The 17,453-nt window shown below is 37.0% G+C and overlaps 2 protein-coding genes across 3 annotated transcripts; one reads left to right on the top strand and one right to left on the bottom strand.

Annotated features, from left to right (window-relative positions):
* Positions 1 to 2,845: 2,845 nt before the first annotated feature.
* On the bottom strand, positions 2,846 to 11,890 carry LOC110168966 (GTPase IMAP family member 8-like). 2 transcript variants are annotated; one of them, XM_020934464.2, is made up of 5 exons: positions 11,557 to 11,890; positions 9,463 to 10,149; positions 7,238 to 7,942; positions 6,067 to 6,687; positions 2,846 to 4,615 (listed from the first exon to the last, which is right to left on the bottom strand). In XM_020934464.2, the coding sequence occupies exons 1-5, from the start codon at positions 11,636 to 11,638 to the stop codon at positions 3,984 to 3,986; spliced, it is 2,727 nt and encodes a 908-aa protein (XP_020790123.2). In that variant the 5' UTR covers positions 11,639 to 11,890; the 3' UTR covers positions 2,846 to 3,983. The 2 variants fall into 2 exon arrangements, with proteins under 2 accessions (XP_020790123.2, XP_055008716.1); XM_055152741.1 differs by lacking the exon at positions 11,557 to 11,890 and adding an exon at positions 10,672 to 10,723.
* A 1,715-nt stretch (positions 11,891 to 13,605) lies between these two features.
* LOC110167395 (migration and invasion enhancer 1) lies at positions 13,606 to 16,749 on the top strand. The gene is made up of 4 exons (XM_020932740.2): positions 13,606 to 13,764; positions 13,976 to 14,073; positions 14,150 to 14,226; positions 16,011 to 16,749. The coding sequence occupies exons 1-4, from the start codon at positions 13,736 to 13,738 to the stop codon at positions 16,092 to 16,094; spliced, it is 288 nt and encodes a 95-aa protein (XP_020788399.1). The 5' UTR covers positions 13,606 to 13,735; the 3' UTR covers positions 16,095 to 16,749.
* The last annotated feature ends 704 nt before the right edge of the window (positions 16,750 to 17,453 follow it).

Below are 17,453 nucleotides of genomic sequence, written 5' to 3'. Positions count from 1 at the left end.
ACACATTGTAAAACATACCAAAATAAAATTATAAAAATGATTGTGAGGTTCTGTAGCATTACCAGTTCAGCAGATACTGAATGTGAGCCAGAAATATCAAAGCTTATTGATGTTATTATTGCTATCATTTTCTTTTTTCTTTTTATTTTTTTTATATTGTGTCTGAATTTCTGTCTATGGTTTATTTTAAGATTATGTTTTGTGTGCCCAGTTTTTTTTTTTTTTTAATTAATGATTTGAAAGCAAAGTTGGAAACAAAAAGAAATATTAAAACTTGTTAATCACTATAGTTGTACTAGTTTGGTGGACACTAACCAAACGAAAAGTAAACACATAAATAAAACTTTGGTGCAAATTCAAAACTATAAGAAACTGACGGCCCATCATGTAACTCCGCTCTGTCCTTTACATCCACCATCTCTCTGCTTCCACCTGGAAAAAATAGCACGCAGTGAAATGTGATGCCGGGGCAGTGGGCGGTAATGGGGGGTCTGAGGGGGGGTGTCCGTGAGGGGGGGTGGGCTTCTCCGGTCCCTGCTCTGTCCCGCTAATGGAGATGGATGTGGGGCTGGGATTGTCTTCCGAATGGAGGAGAGGAGGAGGGGGGGGGGAGAGAGAGTGAGAGAAATGGGTTGCTGCTGATGAGAGGAGAGGGGGCTGTCTGATGATCACGACTCCATAAAAAATGAAAACAAATACACGGAAATATAGCCAAGGGAGAATGAGCAAAGTAGAAGAATGACATGTTGACAACAGACGAAGATAGATGAGAAGACAGAACAGCTCAAATCAATAACGTTAAAGGGGGAATCCACAAGCAAACAGAGGAGCAAATAGAAAGGAATAGGTACACACTGATTACTGCAAAGGTATTCAGTCAGTCTTGTTAATCCTCTATATCTGAATATTGTGTGGCAATGATGCAGTTGTCTAAACAGCTTTGTAAGTGGAAGGTTGCAGGTTTGGGTCAGGGTGTCATAAATTTGCCCACTCTAGTCACTGGATGTACCTGGATGGAAGTAGCTTGTTTCATCAGCCAGTTTCACTCCGTGGAAACCGTCTGACCTCACAGCATAAGGATTCATTTGCTCGCTGGCGGGTACTATTTTATTTAACCAATCGCTGTTATTTGGTCGTGACGTATGTCCACTAACGGGGCTAACTGGTATATTAAGCTTTTCCCAAATCCCGTAGGAAGAAGGACAATAATGTCTTTCCCCTTGATAAAATTCACCAAACATTCTCTTTGTTCCAACTTTAAATCCTTGATCTCGGGAATCTTTGCCAACACAGAAAGTATGGTTCTTTGCTGACTGGCTGGTGCCTGGACTCGCACTTCCGGGGTTCTTGCAAACCATCTAGTGTATTCCGATTCCTGACCTAGTCGCTGGAGAGAAATGAAATTGAGCGGAGGCACTGGGTGGCATCAGCCTATCTAGGATGGAAGGGCATCTGGCACAAAAATCTAGATAAAGATAAAGGGGGTAGTACTCCAGCAAATGTATCTTGTTTGAATACGGGTTGGTAGTGGTGCAGTGGTCTTAACTTTGCTTGTAACCGGAAGACTGCAGGTTTGAATCAGGGGGCCATATACATCTACTCACTCTAGTCACAAGTAATATATCTGGGTGTGACTGGAAGGGCATCTGGCAAAAAAATCTACCACACACATAATAAGGGGGTAGTAGAGGTTAATACTGTGTGGCAGTGGTGCAGTGGTCTAAAATTTACCTTGTAATTGGAAGGTTGCAGGTTTGAGTCGGGGGACCATATGCTGGCCCACTACAGTCGTAAGTAATATATATGGGTGTGACTGGAAGGGCATCTGGCTTGTTAATATACATTTTAATACTGTGTGGCAGTGGTGCAGTAGTTTAAGCTTTGCCTCATAACTGAAAGATTGCAGGTTTGAGTTGGGGTACTGCGGTAATGTCGCCCGCTCCAATCACAAGTATCAGGTCTGGGTGTGAATGGAAGGGCATCTGGCATAAAAAATCTGCCACACTGCTTGTATTGTTTGTCTTTTATCAGAGAATAATAACAGCCAGTTATTTTTTTGTTACATTGTTTTTTGAAATAGCAAAAGAAAAATTCAGTTCAATCAGCTGGACTAAAGTTTTTTGAGTTAAAGACGTTTTCTGGGGATTTTTTTTTAAACAATATAAAAAATGCACTTCTGTAAAAATGACCCATTTTTGCTTTTTTTGTTTATTTGGTGGGATCATTTACTATGTTATGTTTATGCTCAGAAATACTGACTAGAAGCAGCTTTACACCAATGAGTTGAGCTCTAGGTCTGAGTCAGTTGGAGGTCCTATTAGCAAACTCTTATCTCTCAGTGACACACGGTGGTGACTCCATGCACCACTGCCTAATGTAGTCTTTAATGGAAATAAATTAATAACTTTGACTAAGCAGAAACACAGACAGAGAAACGGAAAATCTCTGCTCAAATAGTATACATAAATTAGTAAAGCTGATCAAAGCAATGAATGAATCATTTATTTTTAGCTACTACATGTTTCTGTGATGTTTTTGTGAACACTATAATGATTTTAAACATTTGATTCAGATATTTTGTAAATCATAAATTTTCAAATAAAAGTCCTTGAGTTCCGTACACAAATGCACTTACATAAACAGAATCAGACGGTAGTGTAGGGCTACTCTTCTTTGGTCATAGCCTGGTTCTACTTTGCAGATATAAAACAAACCGCCAGCCGCACTTGAAAAAACTCCTTTATTTCTTCTAACGCTGAACACATGCCTGGCATTTTTGCAGAAAGATGTTTTAATTTATTCTTTTACTACAACTGTGAAAGTCTGTGTTCTTTGTTTTGTCTATTTCTGCCAAATTTAGCAAACTATTACTTTAAAAAATGTAAAGTATAATAAAATCTTTAAACAGCTTTAGATATAATTGGCATCCGTTTTAGAGCAAACCAACTATAATCTTGTTACGTTAATACTAGACTTCTCCTTAAAGTTTTAAAGGGGCTCCAGCTGTTTGAAAAATGCTCATTGGAGTTTGTATCAAAATCTATTCTTGTGCAAGTGCTCCCTCTTGTGGACAAATGTTACAACACATGCTACACGAGTACATCTAATCTTACATCATCAAAAACAGCAAATAATGTACAAACTAAAATGCTTTGAGTTATAACAATGAAATATGAAATTAAATAGTAAGCTTATACATATCTGCTCTTGATGAGTTCTTTCCTTTTTAGATCACGTTTTATTATTTACATTATATTACACAATGTACACTTTCCTATAGGCTGCAATCATGTTCAAGTATTTGATGAAGTCATAATCTCAAATGGGCACAGGCTTATATAACTATGGAAGATTTAAGAAATAGCCAAACTTATGATCCACAAATTTTGAGTTCTATCATTATTTGTTCGGAATTGGATCTATTTTATTATTCGTGTTATATTTGAGATTTGTTTATATATACCAAGAGAGGTTACATTGAACGTTGTGCCGTTTTTTGTTTCATGTGGATCATAGACTGTATAAAGAAGTGGACTAAGGGAGTGTGACGTCACCCATAGTGTTCGGCTCCAATCAAATGAAACTCACGAATTTGGCACGAATTTGGAGTTAAGTTCTATAGTAGGAATAGGAATTTATTTTCAAACCAAACGGGGGAAAAAACACCAGGATTAATACAAACATTTTAAGACCAAAATGACAAAGCCCACAGCAGCAGCTACAGAGAGATGGGTGACATTTTTTCAATGTAAGGTCAATTGGAGCTGGAGTCGATGGAGCAGGTAGTGTCCCTGTGGTCACTTCCTATTTGGAACGCAGCGGCTAGTTCTTACAGATATCAACCACAAACCAGGTCAACAAATCTGAAATTTAAAAGAGAAATTTCACCATAAAATTCTGACTTGTTTTCCAGCTTAAGTTAAACTTTCAATAATGTTGTGATTTCACGTGAACGCAGTTGTCCTTTCACAATAAAAGCATCATTATAATTTCTTTTTCAGCTCCAGTATGGCCTTCTTTAGCTCTGTCAGATCCTCTTTTATCTCCTCCAAGACGTCCAGTTTTGACAGTTTCTGGTTAATATTTGTGAGCACATCGTCCTCCGTCTCCTCCTCCTCTCTTTGTGAACTCTCCTCTATATGTGAACCCATCACTTGCTCCCACACCATTTCAAAATACAGGTCAATGAACGCCTCAAGTTCCTGTAAGCTACTGTCACCCCATTGATCGATAATATTTTGTAGACTTCCATGTTTGGTAAGCCTTTCGAGAGTCCTATCTATCAACATGGGCTGACATAGGGAGCGGGCTGGGTTGGTCATTTCATTCCTTCTGCTTTGTGAATGAGGAAGGAACAAAACAATGGCTGAATGACCTGATGTTTCACAATGTAATCTCATATTTGTTGGTGTGTCCTCTCCAAAAAGCCAAACAGGAATCTTGAATACTAACTTTTGTCCAGCCTCTGTCAATGATAATCTTTTTCCATTTGGTAAAGTTGTAATGCAGCATTGGAAGTTTGATCTATCCTGGATGTTTTCCAATTCACTGCTACTTCCATGTGGGACAATGAGACCAGGTGACTCTGAAGTCTTTATTGTTGAAGATCCTGCAGCTGTAACAAAGAAAACCAGTGTTATTCAAATAGCCATAAATTATCCAAGTGCATTGTTTAACTTTTCTGGTGGAAAATGTTTTTTGTATGTTTTACAGTATAGTATTAAACCTTTCCATATTCACCAAACCAGACCAAGTGCTTTTCTATGTATTTTTGAGCTATAAAACCACTTGTAATTGAATAAAGGTAAATTAGTAGTGAATGATATATTAGTGCATTTGTAATGGAAATTTCTATAATATTTGTGAAGTAGTAATAGGGTTGTCCAAAAAAAAACTATATCCAGATACTAAACAATATTAAAATTGATATGCAAAGTAGATGGTATTTTGAGATAGCTAGACAAAGTACATTTAAAGGTGCATTGTGTAACTTTTCTGGTGGAGGGTCAGTGCTTTTTCTAGTAAATTTTTAACCTGTAATTGAATAAATGTAGCTGTTTAATGTCACATTGTGGAACATTCCAGACAGAGCAATGACATATCCACGGACTCCTAACCAAAAAGTTATACATGGCACCTTTAAAGGATAAAGCTGAACCTTTCCTTAATAGTTTTAGAATGGTCTAAATATAGGCCCTACAGGCTTTCAGAATAGTAGGTCTCTAAGACCACATGGTGATAAAAAGAAACTACTGTTATTATTGTGTTGAAATTCCATTATATAAAACGAGTGTTTTTAATTATCATTGTGGAATTGTTGTAGAAAATTAGGCATTTTCTTAGAATCAAATTTCAGTTAGTTTGGGGTAAGATATTTGTTCTGGGTGCATCCTTTCTTTATAAGCGTAAGATCACATAATAATTTGAGAAACTGTAGAAGTCTTTTTAAAGGATAAGGGCTAGAAACTGCATAAGATTTTTTTTTTATATATATATTATTTAATGTTGTAATTTTTGTGACGACGTTAGATAAAAAGATAGTTTATCAGGCTGATGTTCTGGGTGAATCCTTTCCTTATAAGAATAAGATCACATGATGATTTGAGAAATTGGGGACTTTCCTTTAAATGACAAGGTTAAGAAAGTGTATAAAAGGGGTAATGGTAGCTCATTTAATACAGCATTTGTCCACTGATCTGAAGGTTAGCGGTTTGAATCTCACTCTTGACTTAAACATCACTGGTTGATCTAGCTAACTTTAAATATAGGTTGCTGTGTTTATTTCTATGTTGCTGCTAAAGAGGTCAAATACATCAAATCTGCTCATAAAATGTTCAGACACAATTTTTAGACTCAACCAAGAAAAACATTAACGTCATCAACAATAGTGCATGACAACTTGATCTTGAAGCCATGTCATTCCCATATCACACTTGACACATTCACAGTAATAGTTATTGGCGCATCTAACCACAAAGTACTTTATAACAACTGTGAAGTGTCAGCCATCAGATCTGATTATTTGAACAAAGAAATTCAAAAATGGCCAATGGGTTTACTACTTACAGTCATCTGATAAATGCAGTTCACAAACAGCTTTTGCCTCCAGGTGTGGTTGTTTTTGCAGGATTCTCCTTGTCATCTGGTCACCATTTTCAAACATTTTCAGTCTTTCTTTCACTGTCATCTCTTCAATCAAACCTATCATGTCATTGACTTGCTTTGTACATGCTTTTTTATTGTTCAAAACATGATATCTGTTGCCGCACTTGTTGACAATCTTTTGCAATGGTTGGCCTTCACTCTCTATGTGTTGCTCTATAGTAGTGTCCCCTAGGCAGTCTCCAAAGCTGAACAAAACTATAGTCTTTTCCCAGATTTGTGGTTCTACTTCTTCAATCTGATCCTCAATAGATTTTAAATGGACTTTTTTGAATGCAGAGCTAACATTCACAACCAATAGGAAAGCAGATGAGGTTTTGAAGAGGTCATAGTTCACGCAGAATGATCCAGGGGTGTCCAGAACTGTGACTCTTTTGCCATGGACTTGGTTTTCGTTGAAAGAGGAAGTTTGAGTTTGGGTTTTGAAACAGTCTTGAGACAGAATAGTGTTTCCACAAGAGCTTTTTCCAGTTTTACAGCCACCAAGCAGCACAAGTTTGAGTTCTGACAGAGGAGGGAATTTATCTGATGAAAAGAGGTCATAAAAAAGGATTAGTTAGGAACAGCAAAATTGTATGCAGTAACAAAAAATTGTAGTTAAAGTACTAATTGCACTATAACCAAGTACTGAGAAAATATTTTGCCTTCGGAGTTCCACCAGATGTAAACCAGATCCATAACAGAACTATACAGGGTCTAAACTCGTGCTAAACCAGGTCTAAAATAAGATACACCATTCCTATACTGAAGACTATAAAGTAATAAGTTAACAAAGAAAATTTGGTTAAAGTTGGTAAAGCATAACATACTAACACTAGTAGCTAAACCAGTGGCCCAGTATTAGTATGGAAATGCAGTCACTAATTCTGTTAAGAGTAATATTTATCCCCAAATGTCTTTTTCAACAGATAACAGGAAGAAAAAACATGTAGCACATACTTATACTCTAATACATGTAATAGTCTTAAAGCCTGAATGTGCCAATTGTTCATTAAATTATGATTTTGTTGTTCAGTGTCAGATTACAATACATCTCCAGATATTATAATAAAAGTACATATAACTTGTGACTCACCCAGATTTGCTCTTGCAGTCTCCCTTTGCCTCTCCTTCAGCATCCTTCGTGTTTCTGCTCTTTCAGTCCCTTCTCTCATCTCCTGCTCCAGTTTTATCATCACGCTGTTCTCAATTTCAAAATGCCAGTTGCTCCCACATGCCGAGACCATCTCTTCAATTTTTCCCATCAGCTCCCTAACCTGAAATCCATCCCCTTTAGTTTTATTGTTGAAGACATGATACCTGTTATTGCACTTTTCTACAATCCACCTCAATGGTTTTCCTTCATTCTCTATGTAATATTCTGTGGTGGTGCCTCCCAACCAGTCTCCAAAACTGAACAAAACAATGACTCGATTCCAGATTTGATCACTTATAAGTCCAATGTGGTCTTCCACTGCTTTCCTGTAGGTGTCAGTAAAGGAGCGGTCCACTCGAATTATCAATAGGAAAACGTGGGGTCCAGGTGGGCACAAGGATAGACTTAAAACCATCTCCCTTTTGTCAAATATGGAAGTTTCCTCACTAAAGTAGTTGCACCACCATCCAGGAGTATCCACCACTGTGACCTGTCGGCCAAAAACAAAGGCTTGTCCAACATGAGTCTGTACAGTTCGAGTTTTGTCCTGGTTGTTTCCAAGGATTGTGTGGAAAACTGAAGATTTCCCAGAACCCTTTGCTCCTAGCAAGACAATTTTGATGTCTGTCATGGATCTCAATTTCTCTGAAAAATGAAAAAACACCATAAGATTGAGGGCACAACTTTTTTACATACATTCTAAACAGTCCATTAGGGAAATAAAGGCTCTTTTCAGCCAACAGTAATTTTATTAGCTTGGAGCTAAACTGACATTTTAGAGCTGTTCTTTTCCTTTTCACAAGAGCTGGCTGTGAAAGTTATCCTCATATCAAAAGTATGAAAAACAAAACTGGATTGTTTCATTCATATTGATTATTTTCAATGACAAATAAAGATGCACTATGTAACTTGCCTGGCTATGCCTGGAATTTTCCACAGTGTGGCATTAACTTGTCTGCACAGACACAAATAAATGATGTCAGCAGGCCAGGTGAATGGACATTTTTCAAGATATTATATAGCAGTAAATACACCTGTAATGCCATGGAGGCAGAAAGGCAACTCACCTTTCATCAGAAAAGGTACATTTTATCTTTAAATATAGGACTTAATATCTGAGTACCTCTTGTGTGCTAGCATGGCCAGTCAAGACTATGTCATTCCAAAGTACAGTATGTGTTCCTGTATCTAAAAATAACTCATAAATAACAAAGATAGCAGTATCAAACAAACCAGCTGGTCCACTCTTTTCACACAAAAGATTCACAACAAGGGTATGTTAAATTACTTCCCAACATCATTATTTATTATTTTTTTTGTACTTTTGTTTTTTGTTTTGCAGACATCCTCATTCTTGAAACTGAAATGACGTGGTCAAATTCTCCCTGAAGTTGAAATTTCCCATAAAAGACTGACGTAATAAAACACAGAACTTCCTCAAAGTAAAAATCATAACATTGTGATTCTCATCACATGACATGACTTGGTTTATAAAATGCTTTTATGGTGCTATGGCTTTTAACTTTTTGGAAATTAAAGGAAATATGTCTAAATAACAACCATTCTGCTTACATAAAAGTTCTATATTACACATTTTTTACACATTTACTCGTGTGAGCAAGCCATTATACATAATGCTGTTACTTAAGTGCAAACACACCCAGAGGTATGTTTTGTTTCATTCACACATTTGAGTAATACTTTATTATTAGTCTGTCTACATATTCAAAGCTCGAAATATTCTGTTCCACCTTGTGATGTCACGAAGCAGTAGATTTCACATTGCCTTTTACCTTTAGTTGAGAAGAGATTGGCAATTCCAGGGCTGAAATCATTCAGATGATTCTAGTGAAGGTGCATGAAGTGTAAAAACACAGTGGAGTACTTTTTGTATTACCACATGACATCACAAGGTGGAACAGAGTGTTGTCCATTTGAAGGAGGAACTCACCATGCAGGGTGTGAATGAACATGTGTGAATGAATCAAAACACAATTTCAGGTATGTTTTTTTAATGAGAAAACAGCATAACAAAGAATACAAAATAGCTTAATAAGGATTTTTAAGACATATTAGAACATATCGTTTTCACACATTTAAGTATGAAAGGTGTAGGTTGAAATTGTCTTCACACAAAAATTTAGATAATTATTTGGTGATCTTACCTCTCTGCATGGCCCTCTGCTTCTTCATCCTTTTAAACCGTGAGCGTGCCCTCTCCTCTATCCCCCTCTTCTCCTCTGTAACCTTCTGTAACATATCCTCTGGCATTTCAAACACTGTGTTTCCATTGGCAACCACCATCTTCTGTATCTTCTGCATGAGTTCAGGGATTTGGGTGCCATCATTAACTACAAGGCTGTGACACCTCTGGGCGCACTTGTCATATATCCACTGTAGCTGCTTTCCTGATCTTTGGATATGTACTTCTGCCTCTGTAAGCCTCCAGCTGTCAGTGAACACAAGTACCAAGAAGCAGTGTTTCCAGACAGCGCCCCCTAGCAGCTGGACGTGCTCCTCCACTGCTTTACGTCGCTGTTCGGTGAATATTGAATTCGCCTTAACCACAATAATGAACACGTGTGGACCAGGATTGCATAGAGTCACACTGGTCACTATCTCCCTTTTCACCAGTTCAGAGGTATCTTGAGGGGTCAGATCACACCACCAGCCAGGAGTGTCCACCACAGTGAGCCAGTGAGACCCAGAGAACCCCATTCGTCTACAACAACATGTCCTCTCCTTAGTTACGAACTCCTCTTTGCCCAGAAGCAGGTTACCAATGCTGCTCTTGCCTGAGTTTCTACCTCCAAGAAGGACGATTTTTAGCTGTGGCATATACCAGCCATTACCTAAAACACAAAAGGTGATTCTTAGACTTTGACAAACATTATTGATCCACAAGCTAAATTACTGATTCAGATATTCACATATGTTTTTTTTGGGTAGTAAACAGGGCTGGATAATTAATCACAACCACAGTTTCAGTTGGCACAATTAGCAAAAGGTCCAGGCTGCAATTATTTTGAATAGAATGTCATCTTACCTGTACCTACCTCATGTTTAGGCCACTACAAGGAAGTTGTGAAATACATGGGATTCTTGTAACAGTTTATCAGTTCATATTCCAGTCTTCTCTCAAATGTTAATGATCTTGGATTTGTTAACAATATGCAGTCTGAACAGAATCTTGTACTTTTTAAAGAGCCTATGCTATACAAATTTTACTCATCAAAACATACCTGCAGTTGTGTTTTGTTTTGTTCACATATGCTAAAGTAACCATTTATTATTAGTCTGTTTACATCTCCAAAGCTCAAAATGTTCATCACCTTGTGATGTCATGTAGTGGTAGTTTTCAAGTTAACAATTACCTTTAAATTGCAGCTCCATACAGACTGGCAACTTTAGGGCTGAAATCATCCAAGTGACTGTAGTAGGAGTTTAAAAACACTTCCTGTATTACCACATGACATCACAAGGTGGTTAGGAGTAAGGAGTACTCATAACTCACATAAAGAGTGTTTTCTGAGGGAAGAACTCAGCCTAAATGTGCAGGGTTTGTGTGTTAAACGTGTGAATGAAACAAAACAAAACTCCATGTATTTTATTGATGATATATCATTATATAGGCCTTTACACACATCACTAAGTTAATCTCAATACACAATTAGATTTGCTTGCAAAATTGTGCAGCTCTAGTGGAAAATATTATTAAATCTTAGTAAGTACATACAGTATATGATTAAAGACACTGAAGCCAAGACGTGTCAAGGGTTTTACCCAGTAGTAGGAAGTAAAGTAGGAATTTAACTGCTAACCTTTGGGCTGGTGGCAAACTTGCCTTTACAATCTGATATTGTCATCTTGTCATCTTCTAAGTAAATAGATCTATTTAACAAAAATAACACTAGGGCTATATAAATGAATGACTGATTTTAAAACAACAGACTGCAAAAAATATTAAAGAAGTTACCTATTACCTTTATCTTATTAGTTAATAGATAATGACAATAACACTGGAGCAGATGAACGGAAGTAATGAAATCAAGTCTCAAGCAGGAAATTAAACTGAAAAGGAAAACATATCAACAAAAACTATGGGCTAGGACTAAATTTGGCTTTTTGGACTGAACAACTGATTTGAAAACAACAGAATGCAAAAAATATGAAAGATGTATCTGTATTGAGAAACAGCGATTATAAATATAGGCCTAACTAAAAGGTAAAAGAATAAAGGTATTAATAAGCAGACTCACATGTAGGTGGTTTGGTGATTTCCATTTGTAATCCCTCCATCTCACAAACAACAGGACTGAAGAAGTGAGCAAACTCAGACATGGAATCTCAGTTTTATGATTTCTTGAGTCTGAAGGTTTCTGGTAATAAGTGACCAAACAGTGGCCAAGATAAACACACCCTGCTGTGGGTCAACAGTCCAGCAAGGATAACAGAAGGAGGAAACCGTAAAGAAGAATTTATATGTCGTAATTGCCAGTTAATTTTACTGGCTTCATTAGACACTAAATTACAGGCCTTGTACCAAAATTAAAAGGCCCATATTACTCTATTTTTGGAGCTATGTTAAAATGTTGTTTCTTTATCAAAAACACACCTGTGAGTTGTGTTTTCATTCACATGTTTAACACACAAACCTTGCATCTTTAGGCTGATTTCTTCTCTCAAACTGAAAGCACTGTGTTCCAACTTGTCATGGAAGGAAGTGCTCCACTGTGTTTTTAAACTCCATACACCTTCACTAGAATCATTTGGATAATTTCACCCCTGGAACTACCAATCTCTACTGAACTAAAGGGGTTGTTAACTTGAAATCTAAAACTTCATGACATCACAAGGTGGACAAGAGCATTTTGAGCTTTGGAGATGTAGACAGACTAATAATAATGGCTTACTCAGACATGTGTACATGAACCAAAACACAACTCAGGTTATGTTTTTATTAGGTAACAACATTACAACATGGCTTAAATTTCACAAGAGTCAATTTTGTGTAATATTTAAATAAACCTACTAAAAATAGTCCATGGTCCTAGAATTTGATTTACGCGAAATTAAATAAATTCATGGCACATGCAGTGGTTATTGGACAACTTGGCAAGTGTATTGGATCAATTTTAACATTTGTGTGGAACAAACCACAACCCATTTTCAGTCTCCTGTGGGATTGGTAAAACAATGGTTAAGTGGTGGAGGGAGTAAAGTTGATTCAGTTTTGCAGGTCTGTAGATCACATAGACTTGATGACATAGATGTGATCCATGGCAAGTCTTCATTATAAAACATCATGCACAAACAGTGGTGTGACCTTAGGACTAGATAAAGGGGGAGTAGTAGGCTAGCTGGGCAGTAGACAGGGTAAAGTAGTCTGGTGTTCTGGGGTCTGGTGATTAAGGGGCCAGTACATGTCTACTGTTTTTGTTTATTACCGGTAGTAGCATATTGCATTGAATGATGTCTTAAGTAAATGCAACAATATAGGCTATGTATAATTAATAAGAAACACCTATCAAAAATCTATGAGTGAAGTATGCCTTTATTATCACAGTCACCGAGTGAAACAGTGATGGGACATTTGTCAACGAGACGTCTCTTTCAGTTCTTTAATGGCTGGAACTGAATTTCAGTCTTTTTCTTTAACATTTTTATGTATTTTTATCCTGATTGATGGTGAATCATAACAAGAATTAGCACTGAAGCAGAGTATAGCAACACGTGTGACAACTTTGTACACAGAAATTTTTTTCTAACATCATAATAAACTTTTCATTTTAATTTCTTCTTATAGTGTTGCATTTCATTTAGATTATGTACCTATAATTTGAAAGGGTAGACAAATGCCCACTCAGTTTGAACCATTTAAATCTAAGCCTTGGCCATTTCTGTTTGTGATTAGTTTGTAGATAAAATTTGTTCTGACATTAGCTTCAATCATATAAATAGATAGTAATAGAACCAGTCTTTTGAACATCTCTTTGAAATGAACAAAAGAGCATAAACGTTATAAAAGAACAATTTCTACGGTCAAAACAAAATCAAGACAGTTTGAAAGCATGTGATCTTTAGTTTCCCTTTTCAGTCCTGCCAAGGCGTCAAAAGTCACTTTGTTTTTTTTGTATTTTGTCCAGGCCAACCAAAGTCAATAATCAGCATAGTTCCCTTGTAATCTGAGTAATCAACCACGGATAATTACAACAGACGAGTAAAATAAATGGATCTCCAAAAAGATTTACTCTGATGATCGCGTGTCTTTAAAATATCTCGTTCATCTTGCCCAAGGCTGTTGTTGTTCCTGGAAATGAAACCCCGCCCCTCCGCGCATCCCCTTTAAATATCCTAAACGCACTGTTCCCTGGGACAGACTGGGCGCAGCAGCAGCTAGCTTCTCTGTGACAGGGAGGCGACGACAGAACTGCAAAAATGGGATTTAGCGTACGCGTGGAGTACTGGTAATTGCTTTATTATTGCTATATTTAAAATTGTTAAAATAATCCGCGTTTAGATTGAATTGTGCTCGTTTAAATTTGCGCGATGGTGCGGAAAAGACTGCATGTGCTTCATTAGCCTCGCTGTTAGCAAGTAGCTTAGCACCAAGTAGCAAGTGCATGATGGCAGCATATTTGTTCTTAAAGTTGTGATTTATTTTCCGTCTTTTTTCAGTGGCGGTTGAGGTTACGGCCCCCGCTATCAGGAGCTCGCCCGTACAGTAAAGGATGAGTTTCCTGAAGCGGATGTGTCAGGCTTTGTGGGAAGAAGAAGTAAGACATGATGTACTTAATTGTCCCAGATGTGATAACAGTTTTGTTAAATTCGCATCTTTTGCCCACTTCACAGGCAGCTTTGAGGTTGTAATCAATGACGTGCTCGTCTTCTCCAAGCTTGAAACGGGCGGTTTTCCCTATGAGGAGGATGTAAGTACAAATGTGAAGTTATAAAACAGATCGTCGTGTTATGTCACTCTTCTGGTTGCACCAGTTTGATGGAAATTGGCCTAGGAACTAGTTTAGAGAAAAGACAAGATAAACTGGACATGGTGTTAAGTTTGTTGACTAAAACATTTTGCCAAAGTTTTGTTAAGTAAAATGCATAAAACGAGAAATCATCATTACTAAAAGTGTGACTAAAGTAGGTATTTTTGTTGAGTAAATACTGCCCAATGATAAATGGAATGACTGGAAACTACATCCAAGATCCACTTTTAAACCAGTGCCTCCAGCCAGACCAACAATGCAATACAATTTTATATTCAAAGTAACTATACATTTTGGGTTGACTGAAACTATTATGGATCAGCTTAATTTTACAGGTTTGTAGTCTAAAACTATAAAAACTGGTATTTTATAGCTTTTTGTGACTAAATCTTAACTAAACTAAAAATCAATTGTATTTAAGGTCTAAAGCTCCAACTAAATTAAAATTACTTGTCATAATTGACACTGCTTCACATATTTTTGATGAATTACTTCATGCTGTGGTTATCAAAAACAAGTTTGTTATGCAGTTTTCCTCGCAGGATGATCTTGTTCTCTTGTGAATCAACAATCCACCTAGAGCCACTCCCAAATGCTTTATTACGCAGACTACAGTGTGGGATGACATTGCACATTAGGAAACCTGATCTTTGTTACTTTTTATATTAAATAAAAGAAATAATCACTAACTTTAGCACAAGAAATGTATTTGTTTTCTTTGGGATTAATAATTTTACCTCATGTCATGTGTGACTTTCACTTAAAGGTTCTAATATTACTCAAAATTTACTCTTGTGAGCTTTAAGGCATGTTGAAAAACATACCTGGAGTTGTTTTGTAAATGCATGTTGAAGTAATCCTGCGTTATTAGTCTGTCTACATCTCCAAAGCTCAAAATGCTCTTTTCCACCTTATGATGTCATGAAGTGGTAGTTTTAAGTTAACTTCTACCTTTTACCTTTTCTTCATCAGAGATGGGCAAATCATTCAAATGAATCAACTGAATGTGTATGAACACAGTGGAGCACTTCCTGTATTACCACATGACATCACAAGGTGGAACCAGAGTGTTTTCAGTTTGAGAGAAGAATGCAGACTAAATATTCAGGGTTTGCATATTAAACATGTGAATGAAACAAAACAACTCTGGATAGGTTTTTGATGAGGAAACAATATTATAACATCAATGAGGCAATATGAGGCCTTTTAAGGAACCATATACCTGCCCACATCTTTGCATAATCTGGGTGTAGCAGGGCTGGCTCTAACTATAGACACATGAAATTTTTGCCCACATATTCAAACCTACTACCTAAAACAAATCCTAATACATTTTGAACCAGACCTGGGGTGTAATATGTTAATATTGTCATACCACAATGATATATAAAATAAAATGCATATCATTCCTCTTCTTGGAATGTTCCACAGTATGACGTTAAACACCTCTCTCTACCTTGTGTTTATTAAATTACAGACAATTTTTAAATTATTATTTTTGCCATCAGTACATTTGTAGCTCAAAAATACCTAGAAAAACAGGCATTCTGAGTGAATGGGGGTACCTTTCCACAGATCTGACTGGTTACTTGGTCTGGTTTGGTCTCCGTCAAGATAGAAAAGTTTAAGGCCATACTGTGAAACATTTCAGACAAAGCAATAAGCATTTCACAGACCTTCCACAAGGTACACAGTGCACATTTTTAAGTGTCATTTTGTTGTAGATCATGGAACAAGTCCAAAATGCAGCAAAGGGGAAACATGTTAAAAAGATCACCAAAAGTCGCCCACCATGCGTCATCATGTAAGCATCCATCCGTGAGCGCCAGGGCATCGGCTGGCAGCGTCTCCTCCAAATACAGTCTGAGATGATCCTCCTGCCATGTGCTGGGTCTACAACTTCCAGCAAGATTTCAGCAGAGATGACTTTGCTGGAGGCTCTGCCTTTTCTAATACTAAACCTCGCTCCCTAGCTCCTCTCTTTTGTCACCATCTTGGGGCTGTAGGCTGTTAATGATTACAATAGCTTGAAAATAATAGGGCTACTGTATGATGAGTCCACGCTTCAGTCCCTACAGATGTGAGCAAAGATGAGGAGAAGAGAGCAGACGTGCCCTGATGCCTCACTGCTTTTATTTTATTTTTTGATTAAAACTTCATAATTTTTGTATTGTTTTTAACAGTATAGCATGCAGTTGGGAATTTATGCAAAGGCAGCAATGTGATTGCTATGTCTTATAAGGCATTCTTGGTTTATCTGTACCTCAGTCTATGCTACATCTTAATTAAGGCTTTTTCTGCATCTACATTTGTCTTGAATTGGAAATAATGTCTCAAAACATGATGCTAGATTTTGTGTTGCAGATTATTTTTTTAACGGTTCAGGTATGACTTCTATTGAAAACCCAGGTCTCGCAAACTATGTTATCTCTTGTAATTGCTTGAATAAATGCAAGAATTCTTTGCGTATTGTCTGTGGTATTTATTACTAACTTCTTGCCACAAAACTGAGGGCTTAAAGGTCCTATATTACACAAAATTGACACTTGAGCTCCAAACCATGTTAGAATATTGTTGGTTTATTTATTTCACATGTTTGAGTAATTCTTTATTATTAATCTGTCTCATCTCCATAGCTTAAAATGTTCTGTTCCACTTTGTGATGTTGTGAAGTAGTAGTTTTCAAGATAACAGCTGTCCTTTTGTTCAGTAGAGATAAGAAATTCCAGAACAGGAAATGATCCACACGTTTCTAATGTGTATGGAGTTTGAAAGCACCATAGTGTTTTTTTCTGTATTTCCACATGACATAAGGTGGTACAGAGTGTTTTCTGTTTGAGAAAAGAGCACAGCCTCAAAATGCAGGATTTGTGCATTAAACATGTGAATGAAACAAAACACAAGTCCAGGTATGTTTCTGAAGAGGAAACAACATGGATCAAAAAATACTATAATATTGAACCCCCTCTGTCTATACAGTTGCTCCTTGGTGTTGTAACTTCAAATACTCTAACCAATACACAAGGTGGCACTAGCTCTTACTGAGCAAAAGGACATTTTTTTCTCCAGAGTCTTACCGATAACATATTTGCTGGTAGCCAGTGTTTAATAGTACACTATGTAACTTTTCAGGGTTTCATCCACTTGAGTATAGGAGATGTTATCAC

This window comes from Boleophthalmus pectinirostris, unplaced genomic scaffold (assembly GCF_026225935.1).
Source record: "Boleophthalmus pectinirostris isolate CB_2022bp ecotype Guang Dong unplaced genomic scaffold, ASM2622593v1 HiC_scaffold_17, whole genome shotgun sequence".
Lineage (NCBI taxonomy): Eukaryota > Metazoa > Chordata > Actinopteri > Gobiiformes > Gobiidae > Boleophthalmus > Boleophthalmus pectinirostris.
This window is presented reverse-complemented; position numbering and strand designations above follow the sequence as displayed.

Excerpts from the sequence above, each read along its gene's own strand:
- LOC110168966 (XM_020934464.2), bottom strand. The coding sequence starts at position 11,638 with ATGTCTGAGTTTGCTCACTTCTTCAGTCCTGTTGTTTGTGAGATGGAG. Across the intron at positions 10,150-11,556 it reads AATCACCAAACCACCTACAT|GTAATGGCTGGTATATGCCA; the intron begins GTGAGTCTGCTT and ends TTTGTGTTTTAG. Across the intron at positions 7,943-9,462 it reads GCAGAGGGCCATGCAGAGAG|AGAAATTGAGATCCATGACA; the intron begins GTAAGATCACCA and ends TTCATTTTTCAG.